The sequence below is a fragment of the Parasteatoda tepidariorum genome, chromosome 11 (genome assembly GCF_982258835.1).
Source record: "Parasteatoda tepidariorum strain Cologne lab strain chromosome 11, Ptep-v5.0, whole genome shotgun sequence".
In the NCBI taxonomy this organism is placed as follows: domain Eukaryota; kingdom Metazoa; phylum Arthropoda; class Arachnida; order Araneae; family Theridiidae; genus Parasteatoda; species Parasteatoda tepidariorum.
Window position 1 is genome coordinate 10,121,673 of NC_141765.1, and position 24,977 is coordinate 10,146,649.

Here is a 24,977-nt window from a genome sequence, read left to right on the forward strand (position 1 = left end):
AAACGTTGTGAGATAGATGAAATTAAGTACAGATTTTTATTTTAAAGCATAATACAACTCAATATATAACTTATTTACGTTTTGAAAATAATGCTTATATATTTAAAACCTACAACTAGCTTTTCTTGATAGAAACTTACCCACTAAAGCTTATTTATCCTACAATTATAAGCCCATTTATCAATTCATTAATTTTATTATATATTAGATAAACAAAATATATCTTAAATATCTTTTCCAAAAAAAAAGTGTACCTGTAAATAGTATAAAAATTTTAAATAAATAAAGCAAGAATTTTAACAATAAAATGCTTAAAGTATAAAATAAAATATGATCTTAAGAAAAGTTTTTTATTTTAATTACAGGCTTCGCTCAATAGTTTACAATAATTCCAGGAGCTATACTTTTCAATGAATCTAGTTTTCCTGCAAAAAATAAAGCAATTTATTTTATAATACATATAATAAATGTTTACAGAAACAAAATATTAACAAAAAAATCATTGATTTAAATCAACTGATTTTTTTAAAAGCCATTAAGACAAGCTGAATTTTTTTCATAAAAATTATTAATTTCATTATAAAAATATGCTATAGAATTTAATTAATAAATGCATTTTTAAAGGTCTGATTTCAGTGATAATGATGGTATTTTGCTAAGAAATAATAAAAGAGTAAATTAATATAGAGTAAATTATTATAGTCATAATAAGCATGTAAATTATTATAGTCATACATCCCTTTAATAATTATCCTTAGGAAAAGTATTGATTTAAAGAAATAGATTTGGAAAAAATAAATTACTTAAATAAACTGATCATTTAACTATTATAAGTATAAATACTTTTCATACTATATAAATAATAAAAACATTATTTAGAGTATGTTTATTTCAATTCTTTTTTTTTTTTTATTAATAAGGTTATTTACTAAGAAATGGTGAGAGGGATATGCAAGCAAATTATTATTTTTTAAAATAGATCAACTGCCAAAGAAACATATTAAAATTATTCACATTTAATTTTTTGATTATTTAAATGGAGTTTATATGTATAGCTCATAGATATCAAGACTTATTCTACCTAAAGTAGCTTAAAATTTTTTTTTCAACAATGTAGTCTGATCTAAACTAATTTAATCTGCTTTAGATATCTAATTGAAAAATAGTATCACTAACTTTAACATTCATTAGCAAGTTGAGAATGAAAAACATAACTATGATTCTATTTATTCAATTAGTTTTGTAATAATTAAATAATTTTATCCATCTTAGTTAGAAATGTTAACTATTGTAGCAATAATATTTTAAAGTACTGTTAAGTATTATGAAAACAATTCATTCGATGTTTTGAATGATAAATATAGAAAAAATCTTTTTTTAAATGATTTTCTTAAACTCTACAATTTATTAACAATGTTCACATTATATTTCATTTTATTTAATGCGACATTATATTAATAACCAAATTGCTGGTACATTATACATTTATCAGTTAACTGTAAAAAAAAAATTAAAAACAGTATAATTTGCTCTAAATATAATTTTTTTAATTCCTGAAACAAAGCTTGAATAATTTTTCTAATTCTAGTATTAATAAGCAGTTCGTAACAGTTTGAGATTGATAATTAGGAAATGTTAATAGTACTTCTGTATTAAAAATAACCAGTATTAATTATTTATATTATTTTTATACCAATATTTATTTAAAATCTGCAATTAAATTCGTGACATCTTTAATAAATTACTTTTAAGTGGGGTTTCAATAATTTTGAAAGGAAGGCAAAGTAAATATATGTGTCTTGGCATTTATATTCAAAAGTAATTTTCTGCATCAACTATTAATTAAAATAATATATATATATATATATATATATATATATATAAAATTTTTTTTTTTTTTTTAATTAATAGTTGATGCATTAGTATTTGTAGAATATGTGATGTTCTGAGCACAGACATATCAGAAATCAGAGCAAAGAGCTTAAAAAAAATGAGAATAAAGTTGTTGTTTTTTTTAATCAGGAATTCAGAAATTTCAGGACTAGGAACTCGGATATTATTTAACTTATTAAATAAACTATTATGCTAAAATAAATGGGGGGGGGGATTTATACTTTATTTATTATTAAACCATAAGTATAAGAACTTACTTTTACTGTATCTTTCCTTATCAATTTTGTACCTTTTTATCAAATAATTATAATGCACCATATAAGAAAACACTTTTTATTTACCATTCATATAAAATATATATGATATATTGCCTTAAATATATAAAAATTTGTATTATGTTAATGGATTAAAAAATAATTATGTTTCATAAAATTTAATTACATACTAATATCATAAGTTATACACAGCGAAATAATAACATTAAGCAAATAATATTGAAATATAGCATTTCTATATTATAGGCAAGCGAGGGAGAGAATCATTCTTTATGGTATCACTAAAATCAAATTTAAATGCTGAATGTTTATTTTGCTTGCTAAATAAATTTGTATACTTAAAGTATTCAGTTCTTTCCTTTTTTATTAGATATTTTGTTAATATATTTAAAGAAAAGAGTAGATATTTTTTAGTTGTTTATTGAAAATAGTAATTTATAGTTAAATGCTATGAAAGACTTTTAATTGGTTCGGTTGATTTCAATTGGCTTAAAATATTGTCCCACATATTGTATTAAAAAAAAACACAAAAAACCCAGATTAAAAAAAAACTTGTTTCCTTCCAACCATGGGGGAAACTAAGGTAAAGTATAAATTTATTTCTTTCCATCCTTTTTGTTGATTTTTAAATTTTGAGTTTTATCTTCATTGTTGATCTTCCGTTCTGACTCTCTATGAAAGAAAGAAAACATTATAATTAGAATATGATAGTTGTAAAATCAGTTGAAACAAAAACAACAAAATCAAAACATTTAAAATAAAACTGTTTCTAAAATCATATATGAAGATTAATGTAAAAATTTTTATTTCAGATATGGTATATGACAATAAGTTTATTGTTTACCATTTATCTTGTTTACACTCTAGGCATGTGGTGTGTTAGAGGAACTAAATGTCAATTGGTAAATTCAATGAAACTTAGCACAAGCTTGCAGGGGAATACTTTCAGCCCAAATTTAGAGAAGTTGCATTAGCACAAAAATTTCAAATTCATGATGTGCTTACAAATTAAAATCTTAATGTGGGCATCAAAGTTTTTAATTTTTTTCATGTATTTTTTTAAGTAAAAAATATTTGTTAAAATAATTGCAATAATACAATATTATATGCTGGTGAAACTTATGAAAAAACGAAATGTTACATATTATTATCATTTTAAATAAAATAACGAAAAATACTTCGTTATTCATTTATAACCTTATGTAGTTATTTTAACAGTAATAAATAATTTCTATTAAAATTTTGTTTTCTAACTAGTTAAAAAAATAGAATGATAAAAAAATTTTTATAACAGGCAGGTAATGGAAACAGAGAAAACAATAGTGAAATATCATAATGATGTAAAATTGTCAGCGTATCTTTTCATGTTAAACAAAAAAATTATGCATTCATAAAGCGCATTTTCCATTTAATACAAAACCTTATTAAGAAATTACTAAACTCAATAAGAATAATGCAAAAATATCAATATAAAAGCTTATATGAGTAATAAAAACACTTGTTATTAATGAAGACCGTGTTAGAGAAATACATAAAGTGAACTTAATTTTGATAAGCGCAATTATTAATATACCGTAAACCGGGGCGAGTCTACCCATTTTTTCAGTTTGTCAACTTTCAAGTGGTCAAACTTTTGTAAATATTAAAGAAAAAAGGCTTTTAATAGGTGTTTCGGAATCGCTATTTATACCTCTTTAAAGCTGTGAAATCAATTTTAGAAAATATTAACAGTTACGCTGTTACTGTATATTTTTATAGAACTGCTGACAAATCTCTCGTATGGGGCGAGTCTACCCATTCTACTAAAATGAATGTTAACAGTGTAAATAATCAAATTTTACTATTAAATTGTTATTTTAGTTACTATATAGGATATTTATGAAGTAAAATTCTTAACTTTATTATATATTCCATTTTTTTATTCATAAAATAACACAAATTAAGTATTTGATCGATTGTCACATTTTGATCAGTTTTTTTTTATAATCATTAACATTATAAAATTAAAAAAATTTCTGATTATTGTTGATAAAAATAAATTAAAATTAATATTGTTATTGTTTGGCTTTTATCCTTTGGATAGCTTTTTCCATCTCAGGTGGCATTTTTTTGTAACATTTAAATCCATTTGTTTTGCGGATATAATTTTGAACCATCTGTAATAATAAATAATAATTTATTTAACTTGCATTAAATAAAAAAAGTTAATTTTGTAATATAAAAATTGAAAAAATAGGTAAAATAAACATATTTTATATTTACATTTATATTTAACCTATAAATTTTCTTATTAATGATAAATTTATCAATGCAGAATTAAAATAATATACTCAAATTCATTTAAAATGACTTAATTTTAATATAAACAAAGTTCTAAATTATATTATTATGCTTTATTAAAACTAAATACGAATGGGTAGACTCGCCCCGCGAATTCTGTTTTTTTGTTTACAACAGCAAAACTTACATTCTTTTTATTTTTTTTCATATAAAATTAATGTAATCTTAGTTTTAGATAAGTTTATCAATTAACCAAAGTGAAAATAGTAATAATAATAATAATATACTTACGGAGCACTAACTAAAAGTTTGCTGATTTTCAATACAAATCTCTCAAAAGACGTTTGAACAGGTCGGTTAAAAAGACACCAAATAAATAAAAACGGATCAAATTACTACAGCGCCATCTTCCTTAGAGTCTGAACTAAGTCCTCCGTCGGTAAAAAAATTTATATTTGCAATTTAAAATAGTGGAAATTAAATAAAACTAAAATGGGTAGACTCGCCCCGGTTTACGGTATGTGATTTAATTTTAAAAAATATTAATATTTTTAAAAAAATATGTTTGTTTAAAACTTGAAACCATTAATTATTTTAAATTATACAAATTATTAAAAATGTATTCTGTACAAATACAATATAAAGGAATAAGATTTTTTAATTTTATAATGAATTTATTAAATATATTTCGGAAAACATGGGATATAAAATTCATGTCTCTGAGACAAAATATCGTTTCACTATTTGCTTACCTTCTTTTCTATTTTAATGGCTGTTGTTCATAAGGGTAACTGTCGTAAGTCCTGTCGTCAGCATCTTGATGTTGTCATCGTTCGTCATGTCTTTCCATGAAAGTAAAAGAATGAATTAGAATATGATCATAGTAAAAATAGTTAAAAATCAACAAAATTATATCTGATTATGACTACTTTATATTTCATAATTTATGTTAAAAACAAATTTTTTGATTTAAATGAAATTAATTTTGATTTAAATGAAGGAGAAGGATCGTATATTAAGAGTACGTACGGCAAATATTTTTATTTTTAGTAACTGATAATAAGTTGAATGTTTACCAATTATCTTTTTTATGCTCAATGCAAATTGTATTTTTGTATAAACTACTGATGATCTTGCTTCTAAAATAATTGTCATTGGAAAAGACTAAAATTTAGTCTGGAATTATAGGGGGAATATTTAGAGGACAGGTCTAAATCTAAAGTAAATAACTAGACTTGAACTTTTAATTGGTTATGCATCGTTTTTTTGAAGTTGGAAAAAATATGTGAATTACTTAATGTTTAATATTTATAATGACATTAATAAGTAAATATATAATAAGTAAAATATATATAATAGTAATAGTAAAATATATAATAATAATAAGTAAAATATTTTTCTTACATAATAAAGTAGTTCTTAAAGCGAAATATTTTTTTTTGATTCTAACTTGGAAAATGAATAAGATATGTATGAAGAAAAAACAGATATGGGAGCTAATTGGAATTAAAATAATAAATAAATAAAAGAAATAGATAAATTCAAAATAAATCTTTTGTTAGTCAGGACTCCCACTCAATTTTAGAAATTAAATTCTTTGATTTTTTGAGGAAAGTTTCAATCAATTTCTTGATTATATATTTCCTCTACGTAGTTATCATCATAAATATATATATTTTCATTAAACAATTAATTAAAATTTACTTTTTTGTCGAAAATATGTCAAGTATCCACTTTCTTAAAAACAAAATTTTAAAAGGAAGACCGAACAAGTATATTTTAGAATAAAGAACCACATAAAAATAGAGAGAAACTGAAAATAATAAATTAAGTTCAAGATAAATTAGAGGAGATACTAGATTTTGCAAAAAAAACTGGAAAAAATAATTAATAAATCAGCCAGTCATTAGATTTTATTTTTTAATAAGGACCAATTATCTAAAAGCTGATACAAAAAGCTTTATTTCGTGAAAAAAATTATTATATTGAAAATATAATTATACTTATAAATAAATTTGAAATAATATTCTAATTTTAATTTTGAAAAAGTGAACTCTCTTGTAGCTTACTTTCTACATGGAACAATAAAAACAGATGTATATCTTATTTATTTTGTACTTCATGGGATACTTATCAATACCGTATTGTTTACAACTGATTATTTCTAGGTTTATGGAAAGATTTTTCTATGTTTTGGCAGAAACATCATTACCTGACAATTCCCAGATTTTTTTTTTATTTTCCTAAAATCAAATTCTCTGATGATTTTGAACTTTCTTTTTTTTCATTAGTTGTAAAAGTATTTATTAATAAGTGAATGATGCTATTCTTAAAAAAAAATTGGGTTTTAAAAAAATATGAATAATGTATGAAAATATATTTTATGAAAATACTTTTATAGATTGGAATATGTATTGTTTATTTAGAAAAGGAGGGCAGAGAAGGAATTTCTTAATTTTATAATAAATTTAATCGTAAAATAAAATAAAAATTATTAATTAATATAAAAAATATAAGAATTATTATTAATTAATATAAAATAACTTAATACTTAAATATAAAAATTGGAAATATTTTACCTTTACATCAATTCATTGAATGCAAAAAAGAAAGAAAAAATATATATATATATAATATAAGTGAAAAACACTTGCGAAACGACAAAATAAAAATTAGAAATACGGTCGGTCTGTTTAGTTTAGTACAAAAAAGTTAATATGTTGAGGTTCAAAACAAATAAATTGTTTATAAGTATATACTTCTTTAAAAAATTCACATATTTCACATTTCTTTGAAAATTGACATTATTTTTAAAAAAATTTTACCCTTATTAAGAAAACGCATTATTTGAAAACATAATTCTGAAAATACTGCTAATAATTCTGAAAATAGCAGCTAACAGGAGAGCATAAAATTAAATATTCAACTAGAATATAATATTACAAAACATAATTAAATCTTTGCTAATAAAATAAAAATGAATTAAATTAATTATGAGAAACTATTTAATAAATAAGTGGAAAAAAATTAAAAAATACATGATCTGAAGAGCAAAAGTTGTTACTTACTTGTTGTTCTGTGGAGCAACGACTCTACTCTTGGGGAAAAATAAAAAAGACTCCTTTAGACAAGGAGCTACATTTATCTCCTTTTTTAAATATTTTTTTTGCCAAACGAGTCTTTTGGCACATGTAAATAATCAAAGACCACCTATGGTGCAGCTTTTTGTAACTTGAAAGGAATGTTTCTCAGAATTGGGGGGTAAGGAAGAAAATGTGCTTCCTCCCTTCTCTTCCCCAAATTCTTTTGCCTTCAAGGACTTCAAAAATACGTATCCGGTGATTTCAAATAGTAATATGTTTCAAATTAAAATCAATTTCGATTTTGAAATATTAAAGACAATTTCTGGTGCTCATAATAAACAATAAATATGCAATCACCAAAACCTTTTATTAACCATTAACGATAAGGAAACTCACTTAATGAAATAATTATTGAAGTCAAGTACTTTTTTTAGAAAATTTTTTATACATGTATACTTTGAAATAATGCTTACATAAATGTTTTTATTAGCGGTGCAGTAAATTAGAATCTCGTTTCTTTGTAATGAACAGTGAAGCTGCCGTTATTAATCACGTTTAAGTAAAAAGACCATTTAATAGTTTTCATCCACTTTTTATATAAAAAGTACAAAAAAAGACGTTTTTCTCTTTTTATGAAATTATTTTTTATATAAATAATTAAGCATTGGTTTTTAATTGAGAAAATTTATTCACATTAGCGAAATGACTGTGTATAATATAATATTAGCATTTCACATTATGAGTTCGTAAAAAATGTATATTTCCTTCTTAAAGTATTCATAAACTACTTTTCATGTTGAAAGAAAATTTTGTTTTTTATTTCTTTTTTTAATGAATGAAGACTGGGTTATTTACTTTTATCCATTTACATTACAAAATAATAATTATAATTTTGGTTGAAAGCTAATGATCACGAAAATATAAAAGCCCAAATATCAATTGCTGCAAATTCACAGTCTTGGATACAAGAATTAGAGATTACTCTATTTCCAACTAAATACTTTATGTCATTTAACTGCTTCATAAGAATAATGATGTCCTTTTAATTTTTTTACAGATGATAGTTAGATTACAAAAGTCTATTTAGCTATACAAGTTTATTTTTTCTATGGCGTTAAAATTCACGATTTTTAAATTATTTAACAGAAAAACTTGTTTAACGTTACTTTAACTTTAAAACTTTATTTTATTTACGTTTATGGCAACGACATCGATTTTTGAAATTCATTATTAGTTTGCACGCAGTTTTTAAATATGTATAGAAATTTTTTAAAGTAATAACAGTTTTTATTTTGCTATTATATTTGCATAACTATAAGTTGTAAGAAAATTTATTATTTTTTATTTTATCATTTGAAACTTTATTCAATGCATAATTAAAAACTACCTTTCCATTTTCGGTTTAAAAATCTTTTCAATTCTACAAAAATAAAAATTAGGAGACTTTGCCCTTTTCTTATTCCACTCACCAACCCCCGTAATTGCTTATCATTCATCATCGATTTTTTCTTTATTTTCTTAAACTGCAGTATTTTTCACAAAGCACAGAACATTTTATTTTCAAAATATATAAGTATTGTAGCTTTATCTAAGAACATTTTTTTAATAGTAATGAAATAGAGGATTTAATAGATTTGAAAAATAATTATCTGTACTTGAAAAAAATATTTTACTTAAGGAATACAGATTGTGTAACTCAATGAGAAAAAATAATGAGAAGCAGTTTTATACGTTAACGAAACTTATTAAAGCTTAAACAGGGAACGGTTTTTATCGTTATTTATTAAGCTTATAGTTTTTAAAAATGTAAAAATAAATATTAAGAGTGATATCAAGCAACACACAAATCTGCCTCCCTTTCGCTAATTTTGATTGACTACAATTTTAGCGCGAGCATGTAAATTAAAGATCTTCTGAGGAAAAAAATTAATTTTCTACAACAATTGATGAATAGTTAATATTTGAAACAAAAAACACGAAGAAAGACATTGCGAATGACAATTAAATTTGCAATAGCTTTCGAATAAATTGGAATTTCAAAACAAAATTCTTGTTAGGCTTACACATAAATCCACCCTTTCAGCAAATCAAATTTTAACTAAGTTACCTTTCAGCGGACTTCACAAAGAAAAAAGTTAATTACCGCACTCTATGATAATGATATTTCTCCTAAACAAAACCATAACTCTGATAATAAAACAAAAATATACTTTATTTAAACCATTCATTTGGTAATTTTTCTATTTAAATGGTGACAGTTTACCGGATATTCTAGCTTTAAAAATTACAGCTTTTTTAACCTCACATTTATTAAAAAATACAAAACTAAATACTAGTAGTTTTTTTTTGAATAAATAGTTTTTATACCATTTTTTAAACTATCGTGTTAAAATAACCAAATTTTACCCAATTTATCGAATTTCAACTCATATTATAAAGTCTCATTTTTTAATTTTAATCGAAAACATTACCAAATCTCTTCGACAAAAATTACTGAGCTTTTTGGTGTTCCCATAAGGCCAAAAATAAGGTAAGTTTTACAATATTTTGGTAGTTTTGATCAAATTTTCTTTTCTAGCAAACAAATCGACCTAACGTACTATTTTTATTTTATTTTAACAGTTTCAACTTAACTATCGAAATCTAAATTTTCTCTGTATTTTCTCTACAACTCATCATAACTTTAAACAATAAATCTTATCATTTTTGCGTAGTAAAACGAAATAAAACGTTAAAAAAAGAGAGAGAAAAACTGCATATAAAGCAATAGTAAAATTACAATTAATTTTCGAACATATTTGAATACCGGTGTTGAGTTCATAATCAAAACTAGCCTTTGCAGCGTGTTAAATTTCAACTTAGTATTTGCATTTCTGTGTTCTACAGAGCTGCCCGTGTGGTATTTTTTACACCAAATTTTGTAGTCAATAATTCTCAAACAAATAATCTGCCCTGTTACGGTTGGGTATAGAATAAAAAAATGAAAAGTTGCAAAACAATGATAAAAATTTTTAAAAAAATTAAAAAAATAAAATGGCCGGGTGAAACATATATAGTGGTACATTTACGAAGTTTGGCTAATTTCACAACCCAGAAGAAATATTAATTCTTAAAAAAAAAGTTCCAGAAGATAACAAATATATTCTACAAAAACATACCTTCCTCTCCATAGAAGATATCCAGTCCTGGATCAGAGATGAGTTTACAAAGAAAATCTCCAACAATCTGTGGTTACCTTCTAGGAAATCCAGATGAATAAGTCACTAATAAAAACAGTTATTTCAAACTAAAAACTCTTTATTTTGAGGATCCATATTTAACGGCAAAAATAGTGTCCAACACACAGTCTCTGGTGGAGAAGTGGGTGAAGGGTAATAAATTCAGGAACACGGAAATTTTGGATGAAACTGACTTAGACGAGATCAAATTCAGATTGCATGTTGACGATCATTCTCCTCCATCTTAGAGATCAATTTTATCCATTAATCAATAAGTGAGAACCGGAAGCCAAGGTGTTAGCAGCAATACCGACAGTTAAAGCACACTCCCGGATTTGGGATTCTTGATAAGAAAGCATCCATCGCAAACAGTTTTCTCAAAATTGAAGATAACGTTTATGTTTTTATGAATAAGATTTTTATGAATAAGATTTTTATGATCTGCTATCAAAAATTCGGAAATTTTATTGGAAGGCATATTGAAGCTACTATATTAGCAAAAAGGCAGTCAGTGGAATTTTTATATGGCCGAAGAAAAGGTTCATCTCATAAATGAGAAACTACACAAAAAAATGGCGAAGGAGACGCCATCCTCACCTCCTAACGAGGACAGGATATCAAAAAAATAAAACACGCAACAGCGCGACGTGGAGTATGATACTCTCGAATTTCGAATGCAATCGTCATCTTTCGCGCGCTCTTTTTATAAGAGACAAAAACTTAATGGTTGAAGTTGTAGTACATGTTGTGCAAGTTAAAGTTAAATTATCTAAAAATTACGAGTTGAGACGAAAAATTGATTATACGTTAACAGTTACGGTTGAGAAACACAACATACACGCGGAGATGAAAGATGCCGACAACCAGTGCGAATTCTCAGAAATGAAAAGGGTGGAATGTTCTAGAAAGAAAGGGGCTCTGCAAGGAGCTGGTAAGGAATTTTTAGGGGGAGAATGTCCAAATTGCGCTAACGCGTTAAGGGGTGAGAAGAAAAAAAGATGAAATAAAAAATGTATTATAAAATTATAAATTAAGTCGAAAGAAATTAGTATTTTGATTAAAAAAAGGATATTTAGAAAATTAGGCTGTGACCTAATGTCACATAATCGAATGATCATTTTTCTATTTCATTGCACTCCCGGTGCCTTTTTCTACAATCGTTCTAAAATTTATTTTATAATTGCCGGTGAACACCCCAAATGATGCTGTGTGACCTCGATCGTTATGTCCCTTCATTAACCGCAAAAAATAAAAGGCTAGAGTAGTACTAATTTTAGCAGTACCAACCTATAAGTGGAATGTATAAAGCATTAAAGTGAAGCTCTCTCCATTTTGAAGCCCTCAATCAATTAAAGTTGCCTTACTAATTAATCAAATAAGATCTTAATGGTAATTCTAAAATTATTATTTTTTAAAATTAGAGTTTATTAATGTACTTATTTTTTTTTAATTTGTTTTTGTAATTTTCCCCACTGATTGAAGCACTTTTGTTAGAACATTTTGTTTTTGAAATTGAATTTTGAGCTGTAAAAGATTTTAACTCTGTACTACTTACGTTAAAACTGTTTTATAAGTAAACTGTAAAATATAAGAATTTGAGTTTTTTTGTTGTTATACTTTTATTAGTTCATTTATTTATTTATTTTTTTAGAAAAAAAAGCAATTCAATGTAAAGATAATCACAAATGATTTAAAAAAGTAATCGCATTAAAATGTTAAATAATTAAAATGATCAGCAATATAAGTAAAAACTGAAATTGATGTTTAGTGGAGATCCATGCAAAAAGGAAACAAGGTGCTGAAAAAGCCTAAAGCTTCTCAAGAACTATCACCAATAGCGAGGGATGAAAAACGCATAACCGGACATCATAAATTTTTCTTTTTACCCTACAGAAAGGGGGTCCACAGCTGCACCTAATCAACAGCTCATCCCTATTCACAGCAAACTGCAACTTCTTATTCTGAAATAAACACATGTACTTCTTCTAGTAATCAATATTTAAATATCATGAAGGCATGAAGGTCACATTAGTATACTTACAAATTTTTTTTAATTCCTAAAATTGCATTGGGTAAAATTAATCATTAAAATCTTTGATTCTTACTTTGAAATTACATTAGAATAATAATACATAATGATTAATTCATATTGATACATAAAAAACTTAACAATTTTAGATGTCTAGTTCTTACCATATACAAAAGTGTTTCAACTACAAACTACTAATTTTAAAGCATCCATACCTAAAAATATTTATTTTATTATAATTTTATCGTTAACTAGTCTGAGCAACGAGGAGGTAGTGAGTAAAATTTGTATCTGTTTTTATATAAATAATTCGAAATAATATTTTCATTCATGTTTTTTAAATACTCTATGATTTACCAGTCTTGTCAATGAAAACACCGATAAAAATGCATCATTAAAGCTTGCCAACATTCTCATCAACAACATTATTATTTGTTCTACAGCTATTGTTTAAGAGTTAATCTGCATATGTTTCTTAGGACGTCACTAAATTATTTTCCTTCTTCAGTATTCATATTTATATAAGAAATGATACTAAGACTAAGGACAGTAATTATGTATAAATTAACCATACAGGAATATAAAAACACTTTAAGGTAATTTCATGAAAACATATTAAAATCACTCGCTGATGAAAAGAAAAAGAAAGAAATTCAGCCTGGGAATTCCTCTGACCAATTATAAAAATTTCCTTTCATATGAACTTGGAAATGAAAAGGCTGCAGTGTTCACCGAACTTGATACGTGCTGTTTCTTTATATCAAATAAATTTGTAATAAATTTTTCTCTATATCAGAAAATTGAAAGGGACACCGCTTGTTTTGGGAGTTTAACTTAACGTTTGCTGTTCATTTTGTATTTCTGCTCAACTACTGTAAGACTTAAAAACTGTAAATTACTAAGGTGTGTAGAAAACTATACAGGAATTACAATAGAATAAAAAAAATAGCATTCGATAGTTAATTTGAGAATTTGTAACTGCTAAACTTGATAAGCGAGAAAATATACCATAGCCAATCTACAGGCTGCAGGAATGCAACTCGCCATGTCTCGAGAACTTTTGAAACGAATTGAAAAATTTTTGCACTTAATAATAAAATTCATTAACCTAAAACAAATTATTACATAATTTTAAATAATATTAATTTAAATAGTAAAATACAAAATTTGAACAAAATCTGTCGAAAAGTTCTTGAGAAATTAAATGTTAAATATATAACTTTTTTAAAATTGAAAGATTCAGGTTTATTTAATTGATTTAGTACAGATTAAATTTTGTATTTTGTCATTTAAAATGACATTTGTTAAATTTTCAATTTAAAGTTCTTTCGATTATTCTCTTAATAAATAAAATAATATAAAATGAACTAGTAATAATATAAATTTACTCAAAAATAATTTAAATATAATTTAAATAAAGTTGTGTGTTTACAGAGCAGCACTTCATTAGGGGACACACTGTCTGTAAACACACAGGAGCCTTTCTGTTGTTAGTGGCAAAGCCAAAACTAACAGTGCCCCGAGGCCCCTAATGAAAATACAAGCATAAAGAAGGTCTTACCTGTGATTTTGAAAATCTTTTTACCAGTATTCCTCACAATTATTTAAAAAATATTTGTATTGAAATTTTTGAACATTATTTGATTAATGAAAGTATTGACAAGGAAGACTGGATTAATTTATGCAATGTCAACATTTTTGAAAATTACCTTTTTAACGGTATTAGTTTTTACAGGCAAATTAAGGGTATTTCTATGGGTAATAGTTATTCAAGTGCATTCGCTAATATTTTCCTTTACTTTTATGAACATAAATTTTTACAGAATAATTTTTTAAAAGGTTTCAGGTTCATTGATGATTTAATCATCTTCGATTGTTGCGATTTTGATTTGATTAATAATATTTATCCTGAAGAACTGAGTTTAATTAAAACCAATTCACAAGACTCTCGTGCTTATTTTTTAGATCTTGATATAAATATTTCTGATAACAATAATCTCATAGGGGTTTATGATAAAAGGAAGGATTTCAATTTTAATGTTATTAACCTTGCGCATTTTTATTCCAACCTTTATTATAAAATTTTCAAGAACATTGTATTTGGTCAAATATTGAGATTCAAATTCATTTGTAATAACCGTATAGATTTTTTGACCGCTATTGAGGTATTAAAAAACAGTTTAAAGAAAAATAAATTTCCTTTTAACTTTAATAATTTTGATGTTTTGATTAAAGAAATTTTAAAAAAATCCTATTAACTTGGCCGATATTTAAACCCGTCTAAGCAGGCCTAGACGGTGAATTATTTGGTTTTCATCTTGTTATTTACTGGGATTTTGTTTTCATTTACAAAAATTTCTTGGGATTATGTTTTCTTATTCTGTTGGGATTTTTTAGACAGATGGCAGCACTTGGATTCTATTGTTCTTTAATTTGTTGTTTTTTATCTAGGTGTCAGCACATTATTTTTTGAGCTGATTTGGAATATATAAAGAATTTCTTTTTCAATTTTACTAACTGTAACTGTTTTGAATACTTATATGTGCTTTGGGGCGGTTTTTTTGATGTCATCTAAGTGTTTTGTATATTTGTTTAAGTACAGTAATTTCCGGTAAATAGGCCGCGGCCTATACGTGTTTAAAAGTTGGGCTGTCACGATGCGCGGCCTGTACGCCGATGCGGCCTATATGTAGAATTTTTTTATCCCATCCCACAAGTGAGAATTTTTTGATCATGGTGGATTTATTCAAAATCAGATGTTTAGTAAAAATTTTCCAAAATAACGAACCTAATTCGTAATGTTTACTCTGGTAACGTTTTTCTTTCTTATTTTTTTAAATGAATTTGCCGAATTTCGGATCGCTTTCGGAAATTCCAATATGGCGCCCATATATTACGATAATTCAATTATACTGTTAATTTCCGAAAATTAATTAATTACAATAAATTTAGTTCAGTTTTGATCGTAGATTATGATGGGGTGAATTTAAAAATGTCCCATCTTAAGAAATTTCATTAATTAAAATTATCTATATTATAGAAATAACAATATATATTTTTAATAAGCTAACAACTAATGATTAAAAAACAAGCTAACAACTAAATACAATTTAAAAATAAAAACTAGCTTTCAAATAATAAAAAAAAAATAGCAATTAATATCTAATAAAAAACAAAAGAGATTGATTTACATCGAATAAAAAGAAGCCTCAAAAGGGATAGAATTCATTTTGTATCCCACTTGGTAGTTTCAATTTCAAAAGGGTGTGGCTAATTTATGGTCAAATTGGAGGGGGAAAAAATGGGGACAAATGAGTAGAGCATTTCCACAGCTGTCAAGATTGATTTATCAGTTTCTTCCAACTTGCATTTCTTTATTTTGTTCATTGGAAATGCAGATGTTTTTACTTTTCACTTTATTTTAAACTGCTTTTAGAAACAGATGTTTTCCTTTGACTCAGATTTGTTTTCATGTTTTTTTTTAAAGATAAAATAAAGTTACTTCATCAGAATAAAATTCAAATAAAAAGAGAATTATACTGATTTTTTTTTCTCTTGTTAATAAAAATTTCTTCTAAGAAAAAAAAAAGAAAAAGGGATCAGATTAAGTGCTGAATATCCAGCAGTGAAGAATCAGATTTCGATGGTTTTGAATAGATATATGCTCAAAAATATTTGAAAAGTATAAATAAATAAATGCTGATTTATTTTGTGATTAGTTTATTTTTTATCGCATACACATCCTTAACTTAGGATCATTCTCAATTCTTTTCTTTTTTTATGATAAGTATACATAAAAATGATGATGATAATGTAATGAGTATACATAAAAAAAAATATTTATCAATAACTTTTTTCTAAGTATAGAGTTTATGTTTTAAAGATTATTATTTTTTATGAGTATTTTCACACATGTGATATTTGATAAAAATCGATGATCGATCGAAAAAACGAAAGTGCGGCCTTTACGACGGTGCGGCCTATAAGATGAAAATTGAAATTTTTAACGATGTTTTTTGCGGGTGCGGCCAGTACGGCGGTGCGGCCTATTTACCGGAAATTACTGTAAAGGTGATTATTTATATGAATGTTATAATGGTAAATATTTATTTAATGTGGTAATTATTATTATTCTTTATGCTTGTATTTTCATTAGGGGCCTCGGGGCACTGTTAGTTTTGACTTTGCCACTAACAACAGAAAGGCTCCTGTGTGTTTACAGACAGTGTGTCCCCTGATGAAGTGCTGCTCTGTAAACACACAACTTTATTTAAATTATATTTAAATTATTTTTGAGTAAATTTATATTATTACTAGTTTATATGATTTGAATTTGGTTTTAGCTGCCTTGTGCGCTGTTCCAATTTGAATTTGAATTAATGTAGTTATGGTTATTTTTATTTTTCTACCTCCTGTTTAATTAATTTCACTTAAGAATTTGAATTTACGTTTGAATAATATAAAATGATTAATACTTCTTACAAATTATTTTTGACTAGGAACTATTTTTAGGAAAATGAATTTTATTATTGTGTGCTAAAATTTTTTAGTTCGTTTGAAAAATTCTCGAGATATGGTCATTTATTTCGAGAGTCAAGAATTCTAATCAATTGAAGAAAAGAAAAAGGTATGCTTTTTTTAGAAAAAGTACGTGTCTGTTTTTCTAATTTAAAGTATTTTGAGACTTAGTAAATAAAAGTTCAAACTTTCGATCATAAATTATTCAAAGTGTTTGCTTTTTTGCACATACACACAAACATAAGTTATTTTTTTAATATTAATTGAAAAGTTTTAAATTGATTATATTATTATAAAAAAATTATTTTTAATTAATTTGAATAAATATTTTTTTTTTTACAAAAAAAATTTGATTTTATATTTTGAATTAAAACGTGATTTAGTACTAGATATATTTTTTATTGTTAGAGGGGGGAGGGCACCAAAATATTTTCAGTGCTTAGGGCCTCAAGAGGTCTTAATCCGGCCCTGGATTCAGCCGATTTAAATATCGTACATTGCGATTCTTATTTACGAGATTTAAAAAACCAATATAGCGATTTGTATTTACGCGCTTTTAAAACCCTATGTAGCGATTCGTATTCACGCGATCTTAAATTCCAATGTCGTGATTCGCTATTGCGGTTGTAATATCAAACGTCGATTTTCGTAATTATACGTGCTTTAAAAATTATGCAGCGTGATTCGTATTTACGTGATATAAAAATTACGCATCATGATTTGTATTTTCACATTTTTTAAAATTCGATATAGAGTTTCATATTCAGGTGATTTAAAAGCCTCATATCGGGATTCATTTTCATAGAATTTTAAAATTAATCATCGGGATTTATAATCACATGGCTTTCAAGTTTAAAATTCACACTTTTCTCGTCAAATTTTTGTGAATATATATATATATATATTCTTTCATTCTTGGATTTCCTCTTTTTTACTTTCTGACTACTCTCATCCCTGTTCATAAAAGTTTAAAGCATGAAAAATCAACTTTCTTTATTAATTTTTTTAAGTAAAAAAAAAGAGTTTATAATTAATTAAAATAAAACTATTTATTTGTTCTATAACATTTTAATTTGTTAATGTAACATTTGCCGTAGTGGATAGCATGGATTAGCTAACCCCATAAATCATAATGTCCCTCCTTACACAACTCTATAGTTTCAATTAAAAAAAGAACGAATTTTTGATTTTAGAGCTCAATAAGTATTTTTCCACTTCATGGGAAAAAACTAAAAAAAAACTTTCTACTTGCAAATAATAAAAATGCTTAAAACTTAAAAAATCAAATAATTTTTTTTTTTGTGCATATTTTATCTTATAAAAATAACATTAAATTTTAAAAAAACAACATATTAAATATAAAATGGGTGTTGTTTAGAGTATTATTGAAAATATTAAGTAATCTGTAACTAAAAAAAAAGGACATAAAAAGGGCTTTAGTTAGCCGAATTTCTAATAGTTTCGATTCTGAAGAAAATAAAACCCTCATTCTTCCTTTGCTAAGAAGTTTTTTGTTGTTATTCATTTCTGGCTCGTAATGGTGTGAAAGCTAGAAAAATAATTTTCCTGCCATCTATCGGAAGGTTTTGAAAACAAGTCTAAAATAATGAACAGCGCCCTCTCTATATGGCATTTAAAAGATTTTATTTACGTTACTTTTTCTTTTTTTTTTCTTTCTTTCTTTTTTTTTTTTTTTTTTACTATTATTTAAAAAATAAATATGCTACATGAAAAAATATTTTTGCTGTGTAAATGAAAAATAAATATATTTAGCATTTTGAAAGTATAATTTTGATTTTCATTTATATTCTGTACTAAAATTTAAAATAAAAAATTCTGTACGGAAATTTCATTTAATCATTTTATCAGTAAATCATTTTATTGTAATATGACTAATATTTTGAAATTCGATTAATAAAAATTCCAAATATTTTGTTGTTATTAGAAAACGAATTTTTAAACAGAATTTCTTCATCAATTCAATATTACAATTTACAAATATTACCCCAAAATTTTTTGAAAAAAAAAAATATTGAGTTTATTTTACTGGACTTTTGTTCTAACTATTCAAAAAATTTAAACAGATTTTATAAATGTAAAATTTTTAAAACCCTTTGAAATATTTTGAATCCTGTTTTTGAAAAGTAAATGATTAAACTGAGATTTTACGTTAAAATAAACATTAAATATTGAATAATTAAATAGTTGAAAACAATTTATATGACTTAAAAATGTTCTATTTTAACATTTATTATGACACAATACTTCAATTGTAAGTAAAATTTGCAAATAATTAGAATAAAGTATGTTTCATAAGAAATCCTTACTTTGAACTAAACAAATGTTGCCATCTATTATTAAAATAATAAATTTTTAGGAATCATGTAACATTAAAAATAAATATATCTTTGATTTAATAAAAGAAAAGTCTTTATTTTAAAATACATGATTAATACTACAAATTAAACATTTTATAATAAGCAATTAAAATTAAATTTAAAAAAAACATTTTCCAATAAATACAAGAATTGTTCTAGTTATAAATTATTATCTTTTAATTTTTAAGGGAGTTAGTTTTAAGTTTTATCTAAAATATTTACTTCAAAACAAAGATTATGTAGGAATTTAAATTTTATACTTCGAGAAATGATTTTTTGAATAAAAAATTCTTATAAATATTTATTTTAAATCAATTTCTTAATCGAATTATTTTTTAAAATATTTAATAAGCAATTCCAGAATTCATATTTAAGTTATAGCAAATTAATAAAATTCTAATTTTTTAATATTCGATGTAAAAGTTCTGCAAAATTTTTTAAATCGTATTATGCTAAATATTTTATGGATTCTATTCTTTTCTTATCTTTTTTCAAATTTTCCAGTAATAACAAATTTTTTTACCATCTCAACACTTTCACATTATTAATCAATCAATCCATTGTTACCTTACAATTACTAATGGTATACAACGAAGGTCCTGTAACCAATCAATAGCAAAAGGCCAAATAACACTTTTATTTTTCGGGCCTGTGTAAGTGACGAATTATATTGCCGCCTCTTTATGATAAAGCATGGGAAAGAAACAAAATCGAACAAATTTGCTTAAGGTCCTGTAACCAATCAATAGCAAAAGGCCAAATAACACTTTTATTTTTCGGGCCTGTGTAAGTGACGAATTATATTGCCGCCTCTTTATGATAAAGCATGGAAAAAAAACAAAATCGAACAAATTTGCTTAATATTTTATTCTTCGATTATCTTTTTTAATTTTTTCCCATCTTTTCGAGTTAATAACCAATTTTTTTTCCCAACTCTACACTTATTCATTATTATTAAAACAATTTATTGTAACCTAACAATTAATTTATGGTATACAATGAAGGTCCTGTAACCAATTAAGTGCAAACAGCCATAAAGCAGTTTTATGTTCCGGGCCTATATAAGGGACGAGTTATACCGCCGCTTCCGATAATGCCTCAAAACAAGCGATAACGGATCCCATTGTGTTTGCCTTTTGCCGCTAACGTTCCGAAAATGCCTGCAAACGGCCTTACATTTGCCGTGAGGTGTGTGCTTACTGGGAGGTTGCTTAAATTCTAGTGATGCTACTGAAGCAGAAAAAAGAGACTTTTGGGCAGAATGCTTTTTATTTGTGAAGAGTACTACAAAAAAAATCTTTGAACGCACGTCCAAGAATTTTGCTATGTTAAAAGCTGCATCTTGTTTAAACGCACATCTATTGAAAAGCAATCCAGTATTATGAGAAAAGCGAATGGTCGGTTTGCTTCAACTTCTTTTTTTCAATGCACAAATTTCCCCAGCCTGTTCAGAACGTGCAAAAATCCAATTTGAAACTTTCCTGGAAAAACTGAAAAGTAATTACAAAGAACAACTTAATTCATTTAATGAAGATATGCGCTTAGATGATTTTTATTCAAATATTTTAAAAAAGTCCAGTGAATTTTCTGAACTTTTTGAAGTAGTGAGAATAATTCTTATATTGTCGCATGACAATGCTGACGTAGAGAGTGGATTCAGTATCAACAAGGATATGCTTGTTGAAAATCTGAAGGACGAGTCCTTAGTTGGACTGAGGACTGTTTATGATGCCATAAACTTTTATGAGGGGGTCCTAAATGCTCCACTCTCAAAAGATTTGCTTTGTTGTGCAAAATTAGCGAGTGAGATATCAACAAGCTTTGGAAAAGAGAAACATCGAGGTAAAGGGGAAGGAGAAAGAGTCCAACAAGCGGAAAGCTGTAACACAAATCAAACTGTTGCAGAGGAAACTGATATCTGAAAAATCTGTGGAAGTAGCAGAAATTGATGCTCAAATACATAAATTGACCAAAGAAAAAGGATTCTTAATTTTAATTTAAAATAGTTTTTGTTAAGTTAATCAATAAATTGTTTCAAGATAGCAAGAAGGTTATTTTTTTTTTCCACCTGAGTTCTTCATTTTGTGTGAATTTTATTTAGAGTATTAGGTGATTGGAAGTGAGCATGATTGGTTAATATAATTCCTGTCTTGATGAATTTTGGGTAAGAATTTTTTTTTTCTGTATTATTTTAAGTAATGTTGAATTATTGCTCACTTCAAGTGATAAAACTAGTGAAGTAATTTTTTTCTAATTTAAGTGTTGTTCACATGTTTCTTATAATACTGCATATGCATGCAAGGAAAACACAGGTAAATTTTTTTCCAGATTTGAGTGGCAACCCTGTAACAGCAATCGCGCAATGATCGCCAAGTAACAGTAGGTCTACTAAAAAAATTTACAAGAATCGTTAAATACCGACAGACAAAAAAAAGAAGAAAAAGTCACGAAATAATGCACAATGAAAAGATCGCTAAGTAGTAAAGTGCACAGCGATCACAAAATAACGTAAGACCAGCTGAAAATAATCTTCAAGAAAAGTAAACTTCCAAAGACAAAAATGGCGCATAAAGAAACTATGCATAGCGTTCTATTTCAACGCCGATCCTCGCACGAAACCGGGAGCTTTCCGTTATTCAACATCATGAAACTAACATTGTCTTCGTAGCTAGACGCCATCAACAGCTCTACAGTTAGGCGAAATCAAAATAGTCTTCGTCACCGCGGTGACAGCGTTAGCGTAGGCTAGTATTCTCACATATTAAATCATTATATCGTTAAACCGCGAGCGTTGTCTTACATGACTGCTTAAATCAGATTTCTGATGTATCGCCTAAAACGAAAATTACTCTCAGCAGCTTAAATCAGATTTATGATGCATCGCCTAAAGCGAAAGTCATTATATCGGCCTGCCAATATATGCATTAAATCGATATTTCACGATGCATCGATTTATAGCCCAGTCCTAGTAAAATATATGTAACTTTTTTTTTGGCTTGTCAACCAACTATTTTTCTTTCAATACATACAATACTTGAAAATATGCAGTTTAGCCTAAAATAATTTATAATTGATCTTTTATTTTCTTAGATATGCAATATTCTTTTCTCACATTAAAAATGCTTGTTTCTTTATTAGATTGGCTGCAATGCAGTGAGCTGGGGTCCTATAAATGCTCAAATAGCTTATGCCACTACTTCTGATTGTTTAGAATCTACAACTTATCCATCAACTGCTGATTCTGTTAAAAGATTTGTGACTGGTGGCTGTGACAACCTTGTCAAGATTTGGAAATACTGGCAAGTAATTATCTTTCTTTTTTTTTAATTTAAAAAAATTGTTAATATGAATCAGTTGCTGTTTGATTTAGTTATTTTCGTTAAAAATTAATGAGTAGTAAAAATTTTTAATTTTATATCATAATATAATAAGCTTTTTATGCTATCCTGATCATAAATATATATTTAACTTCATCGATGTTTGATGTTACTTTAAGGGCTGAGTAGTTAGAACAAGGTGATCAACTTGCTCAGCACTCTATTCATGATCTGTATTCAACTTACTACTCAATTTTTGCAACTCAATTTGGTTTTTTGAAATTTTTAATCAATGCAAAAATGTTGTTTTTAAGAAAGATTCCGATGAGTTTTAGCCATAGACAATGGTTTTAGAAGAAAAGCCTCTTTAAAAATACAAAATTTCTTGGAATTTTATGGTATTTTTAGAGTATTTTTCACGTTTTTTTCACACTATAAGGTATTTTTTTACATTTTTCTTTTTATATTTGATTACATTTATAATGGATTATTTCTTAAATTTTTACTTCTTATATTTTACAACATATATACATTAATAAATGCAAGCATCAATACTTTTTCCTTTCAACTTATTAGTCTTTTGTTATTTTAGCATTTAACATTTATTTCAAATTTTTCTGATTATTCATGTTTAATTTTCTCATAATATACATATTTTAGTACAGTTATATGTTGCATCAAATCTTAAAAATTAATGTTTCTGATTTAACTTGTTTAAAACATTTTTAAAATGACATTTCTAAGATTTTTTTTCTTTTCATTATCAAAACCATGGCTCTAGTTATGCTTAATTCAAGGTAATATTTTTTGTATTTAATTCATTTTGATTTACTTTATCAGCAAACAGGATCAGTGGTCTGAAGAGGAGAAACTAGAAGCTCACTCTAATTGGGTTAGGGATGTAGTATGGGCACCATCTGTTAATTTAGGCCAAAGTGTAATAGCAAGCTGTTCTCAGGTAAACATTAACTGTAGCTATTTATTAAAATTTTAATAATTAGCTATAGTCTATAACTATAGCTAATTATTGAAATTTTAAATCTGATAGCAATTTGTTTTACTGCCTAGTATCTGCACCAAAAATGTATACACTAAAAGACACCAAGTGATTTAAAAATTACTAAGTACAGGGTTCCTACACGCTCAGGAAAACCTGCAAAAGTCAGGCTATTCTAAAATTAAGCTAAAAAGTCAGGATTTTTCTTACATATTCATAAAGTTAGGAAAATAAAAAAAACTATAGTTCATTCAAAGACTGACAGACAAAAATAAAGTTTCAAGGAAAAATTCTGTAATTCAAAATATGTAATTTCCTCATAATAACATTCCTCTTTCCCTGGTAGAACCTGTCCTGTTAGCAATTTTCCTCCTGTTTATCCAATGATAAGGAATTTTTGATAGGGTTGCTAGGTTTATTGCTCTTTGTGTGAATAACTGGTTTACAAACAATAGTAGCTGAAACAACAGCAGAAAAATCAAAAAAGGAATTTTTACTGTTTTGTGATGCTGCCAAAAAAAAAACGAAGAACAAAAGAGTTTCTTAGAGTTTAATCCACAGCAAAAGAGATTAGATAATTTTTTTCGAAATATTTGCACGGAGAAAAAAAATTTGAAAATTTGTGGGAGGTTATAAAAATTGTTCTTAGCCTCTCTCATGGTAACGCAACAGTGGAAGGGGGTTTTCAATCAATAAAAGCTTATTGGTTGAAAACCTCAATGAAGACTCTATTATTTCACAAAGGCGTGTGTATGATTATGTTTCATTTATAAATGGAATAAAAAACATAGACATTAATGAAAAAATGCTAGATGCTGTAAAAGGATCTAGAACAAGATGGAGACATGCATTAGAAGCAAAAAAAAAAAAAAAAAAACGAAAGAATAAAAAAGCTGAAATTTCTAGAAAACGAGTAAAAGAAAAGATAGATGATTTGAAATTAAGAAAATCTAAATTGTTGAAAACTACTGCAACAGAACTGGATGTTC

General features: G+C 26.0%; 1 protein-coding gene across 3 annotated transcripts in view; it reads left to right on the forward strand.

Annotated features, from left to right (window-relative positions):
* The window catches only part of LOC107443174 (protein SEC13 homolog), a 66,306-nt gene that overhangs the window by 28,001 nt on the left and 13,328 nt on the right, over nt 1-24,977 (forward strand). For all 3 annotated transcript variants that reach the window (XM_016056957.3, XM_016056958.4, XM_071187587.2), the window contains 2 exons: nt 22,813-22,973; nt 23,832-23,949. In XM_016056957.3, coding sequence (XP_015912443.2) covers nt 22,813-22,973; nt 23,832-23,949 — 279 coding nt within the window. The remainder of the gene's footprint in view (nt 1-22,812; nt 22,974-23,831; nt 23,950-24,977) is intronic.